The 15,048-nt window shown below is 45.1% G+C and overlaps 1 protein-coding gene across 1 annotated transcript in view; it reads left to right on the top strand.

Moving 5' to 3' along the window:
* LOC119968632 (E3 ubiquitin/ISG15 ligase TRIM25-like) overlaps nt 1–15,048 on the top strand; it is a 162,555-nt gene that overhangs the window by 41,507 nt on the left and 106,000 nt on the right. The window contains exon 8 of the mRNA XM_038801254.1: nt 7,427–7,483. Coding sequence (XP_038657182.1) covers nt 7,427–7,483 — 57 coding nt within the window. The remainder of the gene's footprint in view (nt 1–7,426; nt 7,484–15,048) is intronic.

Consider the following 15,048-nt stretch of genomic DNA (forward strand, 5'->3'; position numbering starts at 1 on the left):
CCCTCACCACTGATGAAAACAGTGGCAGCATTGTGTAAACGATGCATCTACACGATGCACTGCTTTGAGAGCACCATCCAAACCCATGACCACTATGGAAGGACAAGGGCAGCAGACTCCACCACTTCTTTCCAAAAATATACTTCATTCGTAAAATATCTGAAAGAATATTACAAACCTTTCAAATTGGCCAGCACACAAAGTGAAATAATATTCAGGTTTTCTCCATACATCATGTTGCTCTCTGAGGTGCATCAATACAGTCCAAGAAAGAGGTTCCCCTCCAAGTCATTCACCATCCTAACTTTTAAATATACGCGGTTCCTTCACTGTCCCTGAGTCAAAGTCCCAGAGCTCCCTCCCTAACAGCACTGTGGGTGCACCGACACTTTCTACTGCAGCAGTTCAAGAAGACAGCTCACCACAACCTGGCACTCCAGTAGCTCCAACAAGGTAGGAGAATTATGCACTCTTCCAACTGTCCAGAGGTAGACGTGAGTAACCACCTATGAAGACCCAGGAGGCTGAGTAGTTGAGTCAACGTTGGTTTATTCAATGTCACAGGAAACGGCTGCTAGAGTGGCACACACACATACACACACACATAAAACATAGAACATAGAACAGTACAGCTCAGAACAGGCCCTTCGGCCCTCGATGTTGTGCCGAGCCATGATCACCCTACTCAAACCCACGTATCCACCCTATACCCGTAACCCAACAACCCCCCCCCCCCCCCCCCCCCCCCCTCCCCCCCACCCCCCTAACCTTACTTTTTAGGTCACTACGGGCAATTTAGCATGGCCAATCCACCTAACCCGCACATCTTTGGACTGTGGGAGGAAACCAGAGCACCCGGAGGAAACCCACGCACACACGGGGAGGACGTGCAGACACCACACAGACAGTGACCCAGCTGGGAATCGAACCTGGGACCCTGGAGCTGTGAAGCATTTATGCTAACCACCATGCTACCGTGCTGCCCACACACGAACATACACACACTGACACACACACGCGAACATACACACACTGACACACACACGCGAACATACACACACTGACACATGCACACACACATACATGCACATACATATACACACACACGTACATACACATAGACACACATACACACACACACACACAGACACAGACACATACACATACAGACACATATATACACACACACACAGTATATGTCCCCGTCGAGACTACCAAGATTGTGATCCCTGTGTGGGCCTGCTTTTATGCTGTCTAATTACGAGCCCCAGCTGTGTGGTCTCAACCCACGAGTGTGGAAACTCCTATTTCACGAGTACCAGGGGAAGATTGATTAGGGTATCCCCATGGGCCTCATGAGGTTTATTACACAACCGGTATTTTCTGCCTCACTGTAAGCAATACCAAGAAATATCAGTCAATAGTTTCAAAAAAATGGAACCTAAGCAGATGATGTAAATCTGTGTTGCAATCTGCAAAGATATCAATAGTTGTTGCATGCGGCCCAATTGGAGACACTTGGGCTGGGATTTTCCAGGCCGGCTGTGGGGGGATTCACCGCCGTATAATGCGCTGTGCCAGCCAAAAGTTAATTGATTTTCATTGGGAGCGGGTGATCCCAGCAGTGGGCGGGATTGGAAAATCCCACCCTTGGAATGCCCAAGATATTTGAATCCAGAATAAACCTTGAGGTGCTGTAAAGATTAAAGTTTGAGTAGACATTCTCTATATTTTTTCAAGGCAGTTAGACACATGCAATAAATTCGGGCCTTAAAGTGGCACTCACAACCTATACGTTAATTTTAAATAATGTGGTCAGAATCACTGGAATTCAGGAGAACGAGAGATGATTGAAATCAAACACATACAATTCTTCAGAGCTTGTCAGGTAGATGCTGAGAGAATGTTTCCCTGGCTGGGGAATCTAGAACGCAGCCATTTTGGGTGAGGGTGGCTGCACGGTGGTAGAGGGGTTAGCACTGCTGCCTTATAGCTCAGGGGGCCCAGGTTCAATTCCGGCCTTGGGTGACTGTGTGGAGTTTGCACATTCTCCTCGTGCAGAGATCTTCTTGTCCAGAGAGACTGTCAATCAGGAAGGATTCCAGTTGGAGGAAGAAGAACTAATATGGACTATATTATTATAAATGTTTGTGAGTTTTGTTTTGTTAAACACTGTCAATATTTCTTGAAGGAAAGTGAAAAGGTGAAAAATGAAACCATCTTGAAGTTGATGGTATATTTTTTTTCTTGGATGGAGGTGTCATGTGAGAGTACCTTTAAGAAATGGGTGTTTAACAAATAGCGGTAGTGGATGTACCTTCAAGAAACCACAACTTCACGGGCAGCACGGTAGCATAGTGGTTCGCATCAATGCTTCACATCTCCAGGGTCCCAGGTTCGATTCCCGGCTGGGTCACTGTCTGTGCGGAGTCTGCACGTCCTCCCCGTGTGTGCGTGGGTTTCCTCCGGGTGCTCCGGTTTCCTCCCACAGTCCAAAGATGTGCGGGTTAGGTGGATTGGCCATGCTAAATTGCCCGTAGTGTCCTAAAAAGTAAGGTTAAGGGGGAGTTGTTGGGTTACGGGTATAGGGTGGATACGTGAGTTTGAGTAGGGTGATCATTGCTCGGCACAACATCGAGGGCTGAAGGGCCTGTTCTGTGCTGTACTGTTCTATGTTCTAAATGGTTGTTTATAAAATAGCTGGAGTGGGTGTAACTTTAAGAAATGGGTGTTTGTCAATCGGCTGCAGTGATGTCAGAGAGTAGGTGGAGCTGGGCTGTCTGCCTGCTTTTACTTTCACTTTGGGCTGTCTGCTACACGGTGTGTTTTAGTTTTGTTTTGAGAGCTGGATAGCTTCAGGCAAAGCAAGCAGCTGCATAAGGACCTCTCTGCAATCTAAAGACTGTCTCCAGATCATTTGGATGATTTCAAAGTGATAACTGCTCTCAGTAGAGAATTTAAACCTGATTTCTGTGTTAAAAGGGTCTTTTGTCTAATGGGTGTCTCAAGGAAAGACTAAGGGTTACATATAAAATATTGTATCTGTGGGGATGATTGGTGTTGATAGTTGTTAAGATGTTTACTGTGGTTTTCTAAAGTGTTCACTGGTTTCATAATGAACATTGTTTTAATTTAAAAGTACTTTTGTTTCTGTTGCATCACACCTGTAAAGTGAGCCATTGTGCTCCCCATAACCACAATCTATTCAAAGTTACGGGCCAGGATAGTTAGCACAGATTTGTGAGGGGGAAGTCTTGCCTCACAAGTTTGATTGTCTTCTTTGAGGAGGTAACTAAGTACATAGATGATGTAGAGCAGTTGATGTTGTATACATGAATTTTAGGAAGGTGTTTGATAAGGTGCCCGATGGTCGGCTCATGCAGAAAGTAAGGAGGCATGGCACAGAGGGAAATTTGGCTGATTGGATCAGTAACTGGCTATCACATAGAAGACAGAGGGTGGTGGGAGATGGTAAATTTTCATCCTGCAGCCCAGTCACCAGCGGTGTATCACAGCGATCAGTGCTGGCCGCTCTGCTATTTGCGATTTTTATCAATTACTTGGATGATGGAGTTGAAGGTTGGGTGAGTAAATTTGCTGATGAGATCAAGATTGGGGGTGTCGTGGATAATGTGGAGGGCTGTTGCAGGCTGCAAAGAGACATTGATAGGATGCAGAGCTGGGCTGAAAAGTGTCAGATGGAGTTTAACCCTGATAAGTGTGAGGTGATTCATTTTAGTGAGACAAATTTGAATGCAGATTACATGGTTAGCGGCAGGGTTCTGAAGAATGAGGAGGAACAGAGAGATCTCGGTGTTCATGTCCATAGATCTGTGAAAGTTGCTACGCAAGTGGATAGAGCCGTGAAGAAAGCCTACAGTGTGTTCGCATTTATTCACAGGGAGATTAAGTTTAAGAGCCGTGAGGTTATGCTGCAACTGTACAAGACCTTGGTTAGACCACATTTGGAGTATTGTGTGCAGTTCTGGTCACCTCATTATAGGAAGGATGTGGAAGCATTGGAAAGGGTGCAAAGGAGATTAACCGGGATGCTGCCTGGATTGGTGGGTAGGTTTTATGAGGAAAGGTAGAGGGAGCTAGGGCTTTTCTCATTGGAGCAAAGGAGGATGAGAGGTGACTTAATTGAGGTGCATAAGATGATGAGAGGGATAGATAGAGTGGACGTTCAGAGACTTTTTTCTCGGGTGGATGTAACTGTTACAAGCAGGCATAGCTTTAATGTTCATGGTGGAAGAAATAGGAGGGATGTCAGAGGTCGGTTCTTTACTCAGAGAGAGGTTGGGGCGTGGAACGCACTCCCAGCTATGGTAGTGGCTTCGGACACATTTGGAACTTTCAAGCGGTTATTGGATAGGCACATGGAGTGCACTAGAATGATTGGGAGTAGGTTGATTTGATCTTAGTTTCAGACTAGCTCGGCACAACATTGTGGGCCAAAAGGTCTGTACTGTGCTGTACAGTTCAATGTTCTACATTCAGGTGAACTCCATGATACACTTTGGGGTTCTCTAAACCCTGGCCTGTAATACAAGGCACAAGTCAGGAGTGTGATGGAATAATCTCCACTTGCCAGGTTTAGTGCAGTCTCAACAACACTCAGAAGCTTAACGCTAGCTTGGATAAAGCAGCCCATTTGATTGTCACGTCTTCATTCACTCCCTCACCACTGATGAAAACAGTGGCAGCATTGTGTAAACGATGCATCTACACGATGCACTGCTTTGAGAGCACCATCCAAACCCATGACCACTATGGAAGGACAAGGGCAGCAGACTCCACCACTTCTTTCCAATAATATACTTCATTCGTAAAATATCTGAAAGAATATTACAAACCTTTCAAATTGGCCAGCACACAAAGTGAAATAATATTCAGGTTTTCTCCATACATCATGTTGCTCTCTGAGGTGCATCAATACAGTCCAAGAAAGAGGTTCCCCTCCAAGTCATTCACCATCCTAACTTTTAAATATACGCTGTTCCTTCACTGTCCCTGAGTCAAAGTCCCAGAGCTCCCTCCCTAACAGCACTGTGGGTGCACCGACACTTTCTACTGCAGCAGTTCAAGAAGACAGCTCACCACAACCTTCGCAAGTGCAACTAGAGATGGACAATAACGTTGGACCTTGGTAACGACTCCCAGACCCCATAAATACATTTTTAAAAATCTCATTCAATTTTCAACATTTTTGCATAATTCCAAGAATTGTAATGAATCAGCATTTATTTATAATCTTTATTGTCACAAGTTGAACATAGAACATTACAGCGCAGTACAGGCCCTTCATCCCTCAATTATGCGCCAACCTGTGAAACCACTCTAAAGTCCACCTACACTATTCCCTTATCATCCATATGTTTAACCAATGACCATTTATATGCCCTTAATGTTGGCAAGTCCACTACTGTTGCAGGCAGGGCATCCACGCCCTTACTACTCTCTGAGTAAACAACATACCTCTGACATCTGTCCTATAACTATTTCTCCTCAATTTAAAGCCATGTCCCTTCACACTAGACGTCACCATCTGAGGAAAAAGGCTCACACTGTCCACCCTATCTAATCCTCTGATCATCTTGTATACCTCAATTAAGTCACCTCTTAACCTTCTTCTCTCTAACAAAACAGCCTCAAGTCCCTCAGCCTTCCCTCACAAGATCTTCGCTCCGTACCAGGCAACATTCTGGTAAATCTCCTCTGCACTCTTTCCAATGCAGCCACGTGCTTCCTGTGATGCGGCGACCAGAACTGCACGCAATACTCCAAATGCAGCCACACCAGAGTTTTGTACAGCTGTAACATGACCTCTGTGGTGATATGCATCACTGTAAATACACAAGGGGTTCATGTAAATACACGTAGACTAGATAGACATGAGAGGGAGCACCAGAAACATCACACACCGACATTCAACCAATAGCTCAGTAATATAGGACACGACCAATGGGCATTTACGATACACACAGAGGTGACACTACCACAGGAGGGCATTACACCAGCCCATATAAAAGGACACAGCACACATGCTCTGCCTCTTTCCAGTGGGGCCACTCAGTGTGTGCACAGGGTTGATTCAACACATCATACCCACCACCTGGATTGTAGCAGACTGGTTCATCAGTCTAAATAGCTATAGCAGGATTAAAGGGAGATTCAAATCCAAGTAGGAGAATTGTTAACAGTTTAAATAAACGTGTTAAAGCTATCTCCAAGTCTGAACCTTCCTTTTCAGAGTGCACATCAAGGAATCAGCTTATTCTATGCCAAGAGCATAACAAAACAACCTCATGGCTGCGAAACTCAATCCCTCTACCAGTAAAAGCTAACACACCATTCGCCTTCTTAACAACCGTATCAACCTGGGTGGCAACTTTCAGGGATGTATGTACATGGACACCGAGATCTCTCTGCTCTTCCACACTACCAAGAATCTTACCATTAGCCCAGTACTCTGTCTTCCTGTTATTCCTTCCAAAATGAAGGACGTGGGACGTGGAATACGTGGGACATTGGTGCTGTGAAGCCATAGTGCTAACCACTATGCTACCATACTTTACTCAGGCTATCCTGTTTTGTGTTTACAATTCCTAATCTGTTCATATTAATTGACACACCTGTTGAAGATGATTTGTAATTAATTTAAAAATGATAATTTTAACATTTTACTTCGCCCAATTGTATCATAGATTATTTCGATACTTTCCTCGATGAAATTTAGTTAATGATTCTGCATTTTGCTCAGTCATTGGGCTGAATTTTGCTGGTAATGTAAAAGCTTTTCTACTGGAACTGAAAGATGGAGGTGATCTCACTTCCACCAGCAGTGGAATCTGGGGCAGCGTGTTGCTGGCAGCGGCTGGTTAACAGGCTGTTGTCAGGGCCACCATCTAATTAAGGAACAAATTGAGTGCACAATCAGGAATGGCAGGGCAAGTGCTGAGGTTAGTAGGCCTCGTCGATGGAGAGGATGTGATGGATCGCTGGGCAGCAGCACCTTGGCCGTAAGGGTTGGCTTTTGCCAGCATTGGCCATGCGTTGCCATAAAGAAGGAGCACGTGATAAATCCCACTGAGAGGCAGCCATACTTGATCCGCAATCTCCTCACCTGGTGCGGACCAATCAACGAGAGAAAATCTGCCCTCAGAAGTGGAAAATGGACCTTAACCGGCCAGTGAAGTTGTTCAAATGGCCTCCTGGCAGACATCCAAATCATTGACCTTCCCACCGATGGCAAAGTGGCGGAGCAGTGGGAAAACAACAGGCTCCCCTCCCTCACCTCTCCTCTAGTTTGCCATCTGCACTACCTCCCAATCCATCCCTACAAGGGTCTAGATAATTAAGATGCTCATCAAGTTTCCATTCATTTTTATTATTGAAAACGATTTTCATTATTTCCATCATTTAGATTTTCGCACTTTGAAGATCACATCGAATCATGGGGCACTCCAGTAGCTCCAACAAGGTAGGAGAATTATGCACTCTTCCAACTGTCCAGAGGTAGACGTGAGTAACCACCTATGAAGACCCAGGAGGCTGAGTAGTTGAGTCAACGTTGGTTTATTCAATGTCACAGGAAACGGCTGCTAGAGTGGCACACACACATACACACACACATAAAACATAGAACATAGAACAGTACAGCACAGAACAGGCCCTTCGGCCCTCGATGTTGTGCCGAGCCATGATCACCCTACTCAAACCCACGTATCCACCCTATACCCGTAACCCAACAACCCCCCCCCCCTAACCTTACTTTTTAGGTCACTACGGGCAATTTAGCATGGCCAATCCACCTAACCCGCACATCTTTGGACTGTGGGAGGAAACCGGAGCACCCGGAGGAAACCCACGCACACACGGGGAGGACGTGCAGACTCCACACAGACAGTGACCCAGCTGGGAATCGAACCTGGGACCCTGGAGCTGTGAAGCATTTATGCTAACCACCATGCTACCTTGCTGCCCACACACGAACATACACACACTGACACACACATGCGAACATACACACACTGACACACACACGCGAACATAAACACACTGACACATGCACACACACATACATGCACATACATATACACACACACGTACATACACATAGACACACATACACACACACACACAGACACAGACACATACACATACAGACACATATATACACACACACACAGTATATGTCCCCGTCGAGACTACCAAGATTGTGATCCCTGTGTGGGCCTGCTTTTATGCTGTCTAATTACGAGCCCCAGCTGTGTGGTCTCAACCCACGAGTGTGGAAACTCCTATTTCACGAGTACCAGGGGAAGATTCATTAGGGTATCCCCATGGGCCTCATGAGGTTTATTACACAACCGGTATTTTCTGCCTCACTGTAAGCAATACCAAGAAATATCAGTCAATAGTTTCAAAAAAATGGAACCTAAGCAGATGATGTAAATCTGTGTTGCAATCTGCAAAGATATCAATAGTTGTTGCATGCGGCCCAATTGGAGACTCTTGGGCAGGGATTTTCCAGGCCGGCTGTGGGGGGATTCACCGCCGTATAATGCGCTGTGCCAGCCAAAAGTTAATTGATTTTCATTGGGAGCGGGTGATCCCAGCAGTGGGCGGGATTGGAAAATCTCACCCTTGTAATGCCCAAGATATTTGAATCCAGAATAAACCTTGAGGTGCCGTAAAGATTAAAGTTTGAGTAGACATTCTCTATATTTTTTCAAGGCAGTTAGACACATGCAATAAATTCGGGCCTTAAAGTGGCACTCACAACCTATACGTTAATTTTAAATAATGTGGTCCAGAATCACTGGAATTCAGGAGAACGAGAGATGATTGAAATCAAACACATACAATTCTTCAGAGCTTGGCAGGTAGATGCTGAGAGAATGTTTCCCTGGCTGGGGAATCTAGAACGTAGCCATTTTGGGTGAGGGTGGCTGCACGGTGGCAGAGGGGTTAGCACTGCTGCCTGATAGCTCAGGGGGCCCAGGTTCAATTCCGGCCTTGGGTGACTGTGTGGAGTTTGCACATTCTCCTCGTGCAGAGATCTTCTTGTCCAGAGAGACTGTCAATCAGGAAGGATTCCAGTTGGAGGAAGAAGAACTAATATGGACTATATTATTATAAATGTTTGTGAGTTTTGTTTTGTTAAACACTGTCAATATTTCTTGAAGGAAAGTGAAAAGGTGAAAAATGAAACCATCTTGAAGTTGATGGTGTATTTTGTTTCTTGGATGGAGGTGTCATGTGAGAGTACCTTTAGGAAATGGGTGTTTAACAAATAGCGGTAGTGGATGTACCTTTAAGAAACCACAACTTCACGGGCAGCACGGTAGCATAGTGGTTAGCATCAATGCTTCACAGCTCCAGGGTCCCAGGTTCGGTTCCCGGCTGGGTCACTGTCTGTGTGGAGTCTGCACGTCCTCCCCGTGTGTGCGTGGGTTTCCTCCGGGTGCTCCGGTTTCCTCCCACAGTCCAAAGATGTGCGGGTTAGGTGGATTGGCCATGCTAAATTGCCCGTAGTGTCCTAAAAAGTAAGGTTAAGGGGGAGTTGTTGGGTTGCGGGTATAGGGTGGATACGTGAGTTTGAGTAGGGTGATCATTGCTCGGCACAACATCGAGGGCTGAAGGGCCTGTTCTGTGCTGTACTGTTCTATGTTCTATGTTCTATGTTCTAAATGGTTGTTTATAAAATAGCTGGAGTGGGTGTAACTTTAAGAAATGGGTGTTTGTCAATCGGCTGCAGTGATGTCAGAGAGTGGGTGGAGCTGGGCTGTCTGCCTGCTTTTACTTTCACTTTGGGCTGTCTGCTACACGGTGTGTTTTAGTTTTGTTTTGAGAGCTGGATAGCTTCAGGCAAAGCAAGCAGCTGTATAAGGACCTCTCTGCAATCTAAAGACTGTCTCCAGATCATTTGGATGATTTCAAAGTGATAACTGCTCTCAGTAGAGAATTTAAACCTGATTTCTGTGTTAAAAGGGTCTTTTGTCTAATGGGTGTCTCAAGGAAAGACTAAGGGTTACATATAAAATATTGTATCTGTGGGGATGATTGGTGTTGATAGTTGTTAAGATGTTTACTGTGGTTTTCTAAAGTGTTCACTGGTTTCATAATGAACATTGTTTTAATTTAAAAGTACTTTTGTTTCTGTTGCATCACACCTGTAAAGTGAGCCGTTGTGCTCCCCATAACCACAATCTATTCAAAGTTATGGGCCAGGATAGTTAGCACAGATTTGTGAGGGGGAAGTCTTGCCTCACAAGTTTGATTGTCTTCTTTGAGGAGGTAACTAAGTACATAGATGATGTAGAGCAGTTGATGTCGTATACATGAATTTTAGGAAGGTGTTTGATAAGGTGCCCGATGGTCGGCTCATGCAGAAAGTAAGGAGGCATGGCACAGAGGGAAATTTGGCTAATTGGATCAGTAACTGGCTATCACATAGAAGACAGAGGGTGGTGGGAGATGGTAAATTTTCATCCTGGAGCCCAGTCACCAGCGGTGTACCACAGCGATCAGTGCTGGCCGCTCTGCTATTTGTGATTTTTATCAATTACTTGGATGATGGAGTTGAAGGTTGGGTGAGTAAATTTGCTGATGAGATCAAGATTGGTGGTGTCGTGGATAATGTGGAGGGCTGTTGCAGGCTGCAAAGAGACATTGATAGGATGCAGAGCTGGGCTGAAAAGTGTCTTCATTTTAGTGAGACAAATTTGAATGCAGATTACATGGTTAGCGGCAGGGTTCTGAAGAATGTGGAGGAACAGAGAGATCTCGGAGTTCATGTCCATAGATCTCTGAAAGTTGCTACGCAAGTGGATAGAGCCGTGAAGAAAGCCTACAGTGTGTTCGCATTTATTCACAGGGAGATTAAGTTTAAGAGCCGTGAGGTTATGCTGCAACTGTACAAGACCTTGGTTAGACCACATTTGGAGTATTGTGTGCAGTTCTGGTCACCTCATTATAGGAAGGATGTGGAAGCATTGGAAAGGGTGCAAAGGAGATTAACCGGGATGCTGCCTGGATTGGTGGGTAGGTTTTATGAGGAAAGGTAGAGGGAGCTAGGGCTTTTCTCATTGGAGCAAAGGAGGATGAGAGGTGACTTAATTGAGGTGTATAAGATGATGAGAGGGATAGATAGAGTGGACGTTCAGAGACTTTTTCCTCGGGTGGATGTAACTGTTACAAGCAGGCATAGCTTTAATGTTCATGGTGGAAGAAATAGGAGGGATGTCAGAGGTCGGTTCTTTACTCAGAGAGAGGTTGGGGCATGGAACGCACTCCCAGCTATGGTAGTGGCTTCGGACACATTTGGAACTTTCAAGCGGTTATTGGATAGGCAAATGGAGTGCACTAGAATGATTGGGAGTAGGTTGATTTGATCTTAGTTTCAGACTAGTTCGGCACAACATTGTGGGCCAAAAGGTCTGTACTGTGCTGTACAGTTCAATGTTCTACATTCAGGTAAACTCCATGATACACTTTGGGGTTCTCTAAACCCTGGCCTGTAATACAAGGCACAAGTCAGGAGTGTGATGGAATAATCTCCACTTGCCAGGTTTAGTGCAGTCTCAACAACACTCAGAAGCTCAACGCTAGCTTGGACAAAGCAGCCCATTTGATTGTCACGTCTTCATTCACTCCCTCACCACTGATGAAAACAGTGGCATCATTGTGTAAACGATGCATCTACACGATGCACTGCTTTGAGAACACCATCCAAACCCATGACTACTATGGAAGGACAAGGGCAGCAGACTCCACCACTTCTTTCCAAAAATATACTTCATTCGTAAAATATCTGAAAGAATATTACAAACCTTTCAAATTGGCCAGCACACAAAGTGAAATAATATTCAGGTTTTCTCCATACATCATGTTGCTCTCTGAGGTGCATCAATACAGTCCAAGAAAGAGGTTCCCCTCCAAGTCATTCACCATCCTAACTTTTAAATATACGCTGTTCCTTCACTGTCCCTGAGTCAAAGTCCCAGAGCTCCCTCCCTAACAGCACTGTGGGTGCACCGGCACTTTCTACTGCAGCAGTTCAAGAAGACAGCTCACCACAACCTTCGCAAGTGCAACTAGAGATGGACAATAACGTTGGACCTCGGTAACGACTCCCAGACCCCATAAATACATTTTCAAAAATCTCATTCAATTTTCAACATTTTTGCATAATTCCAAGAATTGTAATGAATCAGCATTTATTTATAATCTTTACTGTCACAAGTTGAACATAGAACATTACAGCGCAGTACAGGCCCTTCATCCCTCAATTATGCGCCAACCTGTGAAACCACTCTAAAGTCCATCTACACTATTCCCTTATCATCCATATGTTTACACAATGACCATTTAAATGCCCTTAATGTTGGCAAGTCCACTACTGTTGCAGGCAGGGCATCCATGCCCTTACTACTCTCTGAGTAAACAACCTACCTCTGACATCTGTCTTATATCTATTTCCCCTCAATTTAAAGCCATGAAGGGCAGCACGGTGGCCTAGTGGTTAGCACAACCGCCTCACGGCGCTGAGGTCCCAGGTTCGATCCCGGCTCTGGGTCACTGTCCGTGTGGAGTTTGCACATTCTCCACATGTCTGCGTGGGTTTTGCCCCCACAACCCAAAAATGTGCAGAGTAGGTGGATTGGCCATGCTAAATTGCCCCTTAATTGGAAAAAATAATTGGGTAATCTAAATTTATAAAAAAAAAAAAATTTAAAGCCATGTCCCTTCACACTAGACATCACCATCTGACGAAAAAGGCTCTCACTGTCCACCCTATCTAATCCTCTGATCATCTTGTATGCCTCAATTAAGTCACCTCTTAACCTTCTTCTCTCTAACAAAACAGCCTCATGTCCCTCAGCCTTCCCTCATAAGATCTTCGCTCCATACCAGGCAACATCCTGGTAAATCTTCTCTGCACCCTTTCCAATGCATCCACATGCTTCCTATGATGCGGCGACCAGAACTGCACGCAATACTCCAAATGCAGCCACACCAGGGTTTTGTACAGCTGCAACATGACCTCTGTGATGATATGCATCACTGTAAATACACAAGGGGTTCATGTAAATACACGTAGACTAGATAGACACGAGAGGGAGCACCAGAGACATGACACACAAACATTCAACCAATAGGTCAGTAAGATAGGACACGACCAATGGGCATTCACGATACACACAGAGGTGACACTACCACAGGAGGGCATTACACCAGCCCATATAAAAGGACACAGCACACATGCTCTGCCTCTTTCCAGTGGGGCCACTCAGTGTGTGCACAGGGTTGATTCAACACATCATACCCACCACCTGGATTGTAGCAGACTGGTTCGTCAGTCTGAGTAGCTATAGCAGGATTAAAGGGAGATTCGAATCCAAGTAGGAGAATTGTTAACAGTTTAAATAAACGTGTTAAAGCTAGCTCCAAGTCTGAACCTTCCTTTGTCAGAGTGCACATCAAGGAATCAGCTTATTCTATGCCAAGAGCATAACAAAACAACCTCATGGCTCCGAAACTCAATCCCTCTACCAGTAAAAGCTAACACACCGTTCGCCTTCTTAACAACCGTATAAACCTGGGTGGCAACTTTCAGGGATCTAAGTGCATGGACACCGAGATCTCTCTGCTCTTCCACACTACCAAGAATCTTACCATTAGCCCAGTACTCTGTCTTCCTGTTATTCCTTGCAAAATGAATCACCTCACACTTTTCTGCATTAAACTCCATTTGCCACCTCTCAGCCCAGCTCTGCAGCTTATCTATGTCCCTCTGTAACTTGCAACATCCTTCCCCACTGTCCACAACTCCACCGACTTTAGTGTCATCTGCAAATTTACTCACCCATCCTTCTACACCCTCCTCCAAGTCATTTATAAAAATTACAAACAGCAGTGGCCCAAAAACAAATCTTTGTGGTACACCACTACTAGTAACTGAACACCAGGCTGAACATTTCCCATCAACCACCACCCTTTCTCTTCTTCCAGCTAGCCAATTTCTGATCCAAACTGCTAAATCACCCTGAATCCCATGCCTCCTTATTTTCTGCAATAGCCTACCATGGGGTACCTTATCAAATGCTTTACTAAAATCCATATACACCACATCAACTGCTTTACCCTCGTCCACCTGTTTGGTCACCTTCTCAAAGAACTAAATAAGTATTGTGAGGCACGACCTACCCTTCACAAAACCGTGTTGACTATCGCAAAGCAAATTATTCCTTTCCAGATTATTATAAATCCTATCTCTTATAAACCTTTCCAAGACTTTGCCCACAACAGAAGTAAGGCTCACTGGTCTATAGTTACCGGGGTTGTCTCTACTCCCCTCTTGAACAAGGGGAGAACATTTGCTATCCTCCAGTCTTCTGGCACTATTCGTGTAGACAATGATGACAGAAAGATCAAAGCCAATGGCTCAGCAATCTCCTCCCTCGCTTCCCAAAGAATCCTACGATAAATCCAATCCGGCCCAGGGGACTTATCTATTTTCACACTTTCCAGAATTACTAACACCTCCTCCTTATGAACCTCAAGCCCTTCTAGTCTAGTAGCCTGTATCTGAGTATTCTCCTTGACAACATTGTGTTTTTCCTGTGTGAAAACCGACGAAACATATTCATTTAGCACCTCTCCTATCTCCTCGGACTCCATACACAACTTCCCACTACTGTCCTTGACTGGCCCTACTCTTACCCTAGTCATTCTTTTATTCCTGGCTTACGTTAACACTGCAATGATGTTACTGTGAATAACCCCTAGTCGCCACATTTTGGCGCCTGTTCGGGTACACTGAGGGAGAATTCAGAATGTTCAGATTACCTAACAACCACGTATTTCGGGAATTGTGGGAGGAAACCGGAGCACCTGGAGGAAACCCACGCAGACACGGGGAGAATGTGTAGACTCCACACGGACAGTGACCAAAGCCAAGAATCATACGTGGGACATTGGTGCTGTGAAGCCATAGTGCTAACCACTATGCTACCATACTTTACTCAGGCTATCCTGTTT

Source organism: Scyliorhinus canicula, chromosome 7 (assembly GCF_902713615.1).
Source record: "Scyliorhinus canicula chromosome 7, sScyCan1.1, whole genome shotgun sequence".
NCBI classification, from domain to species: Eukaryota; Metazoa; Chordata; class Chondrichthyes; order Carcharhiniformes; family Scyliorhinidae; genus Scyliorhinus; species Scyliorhinus canicula.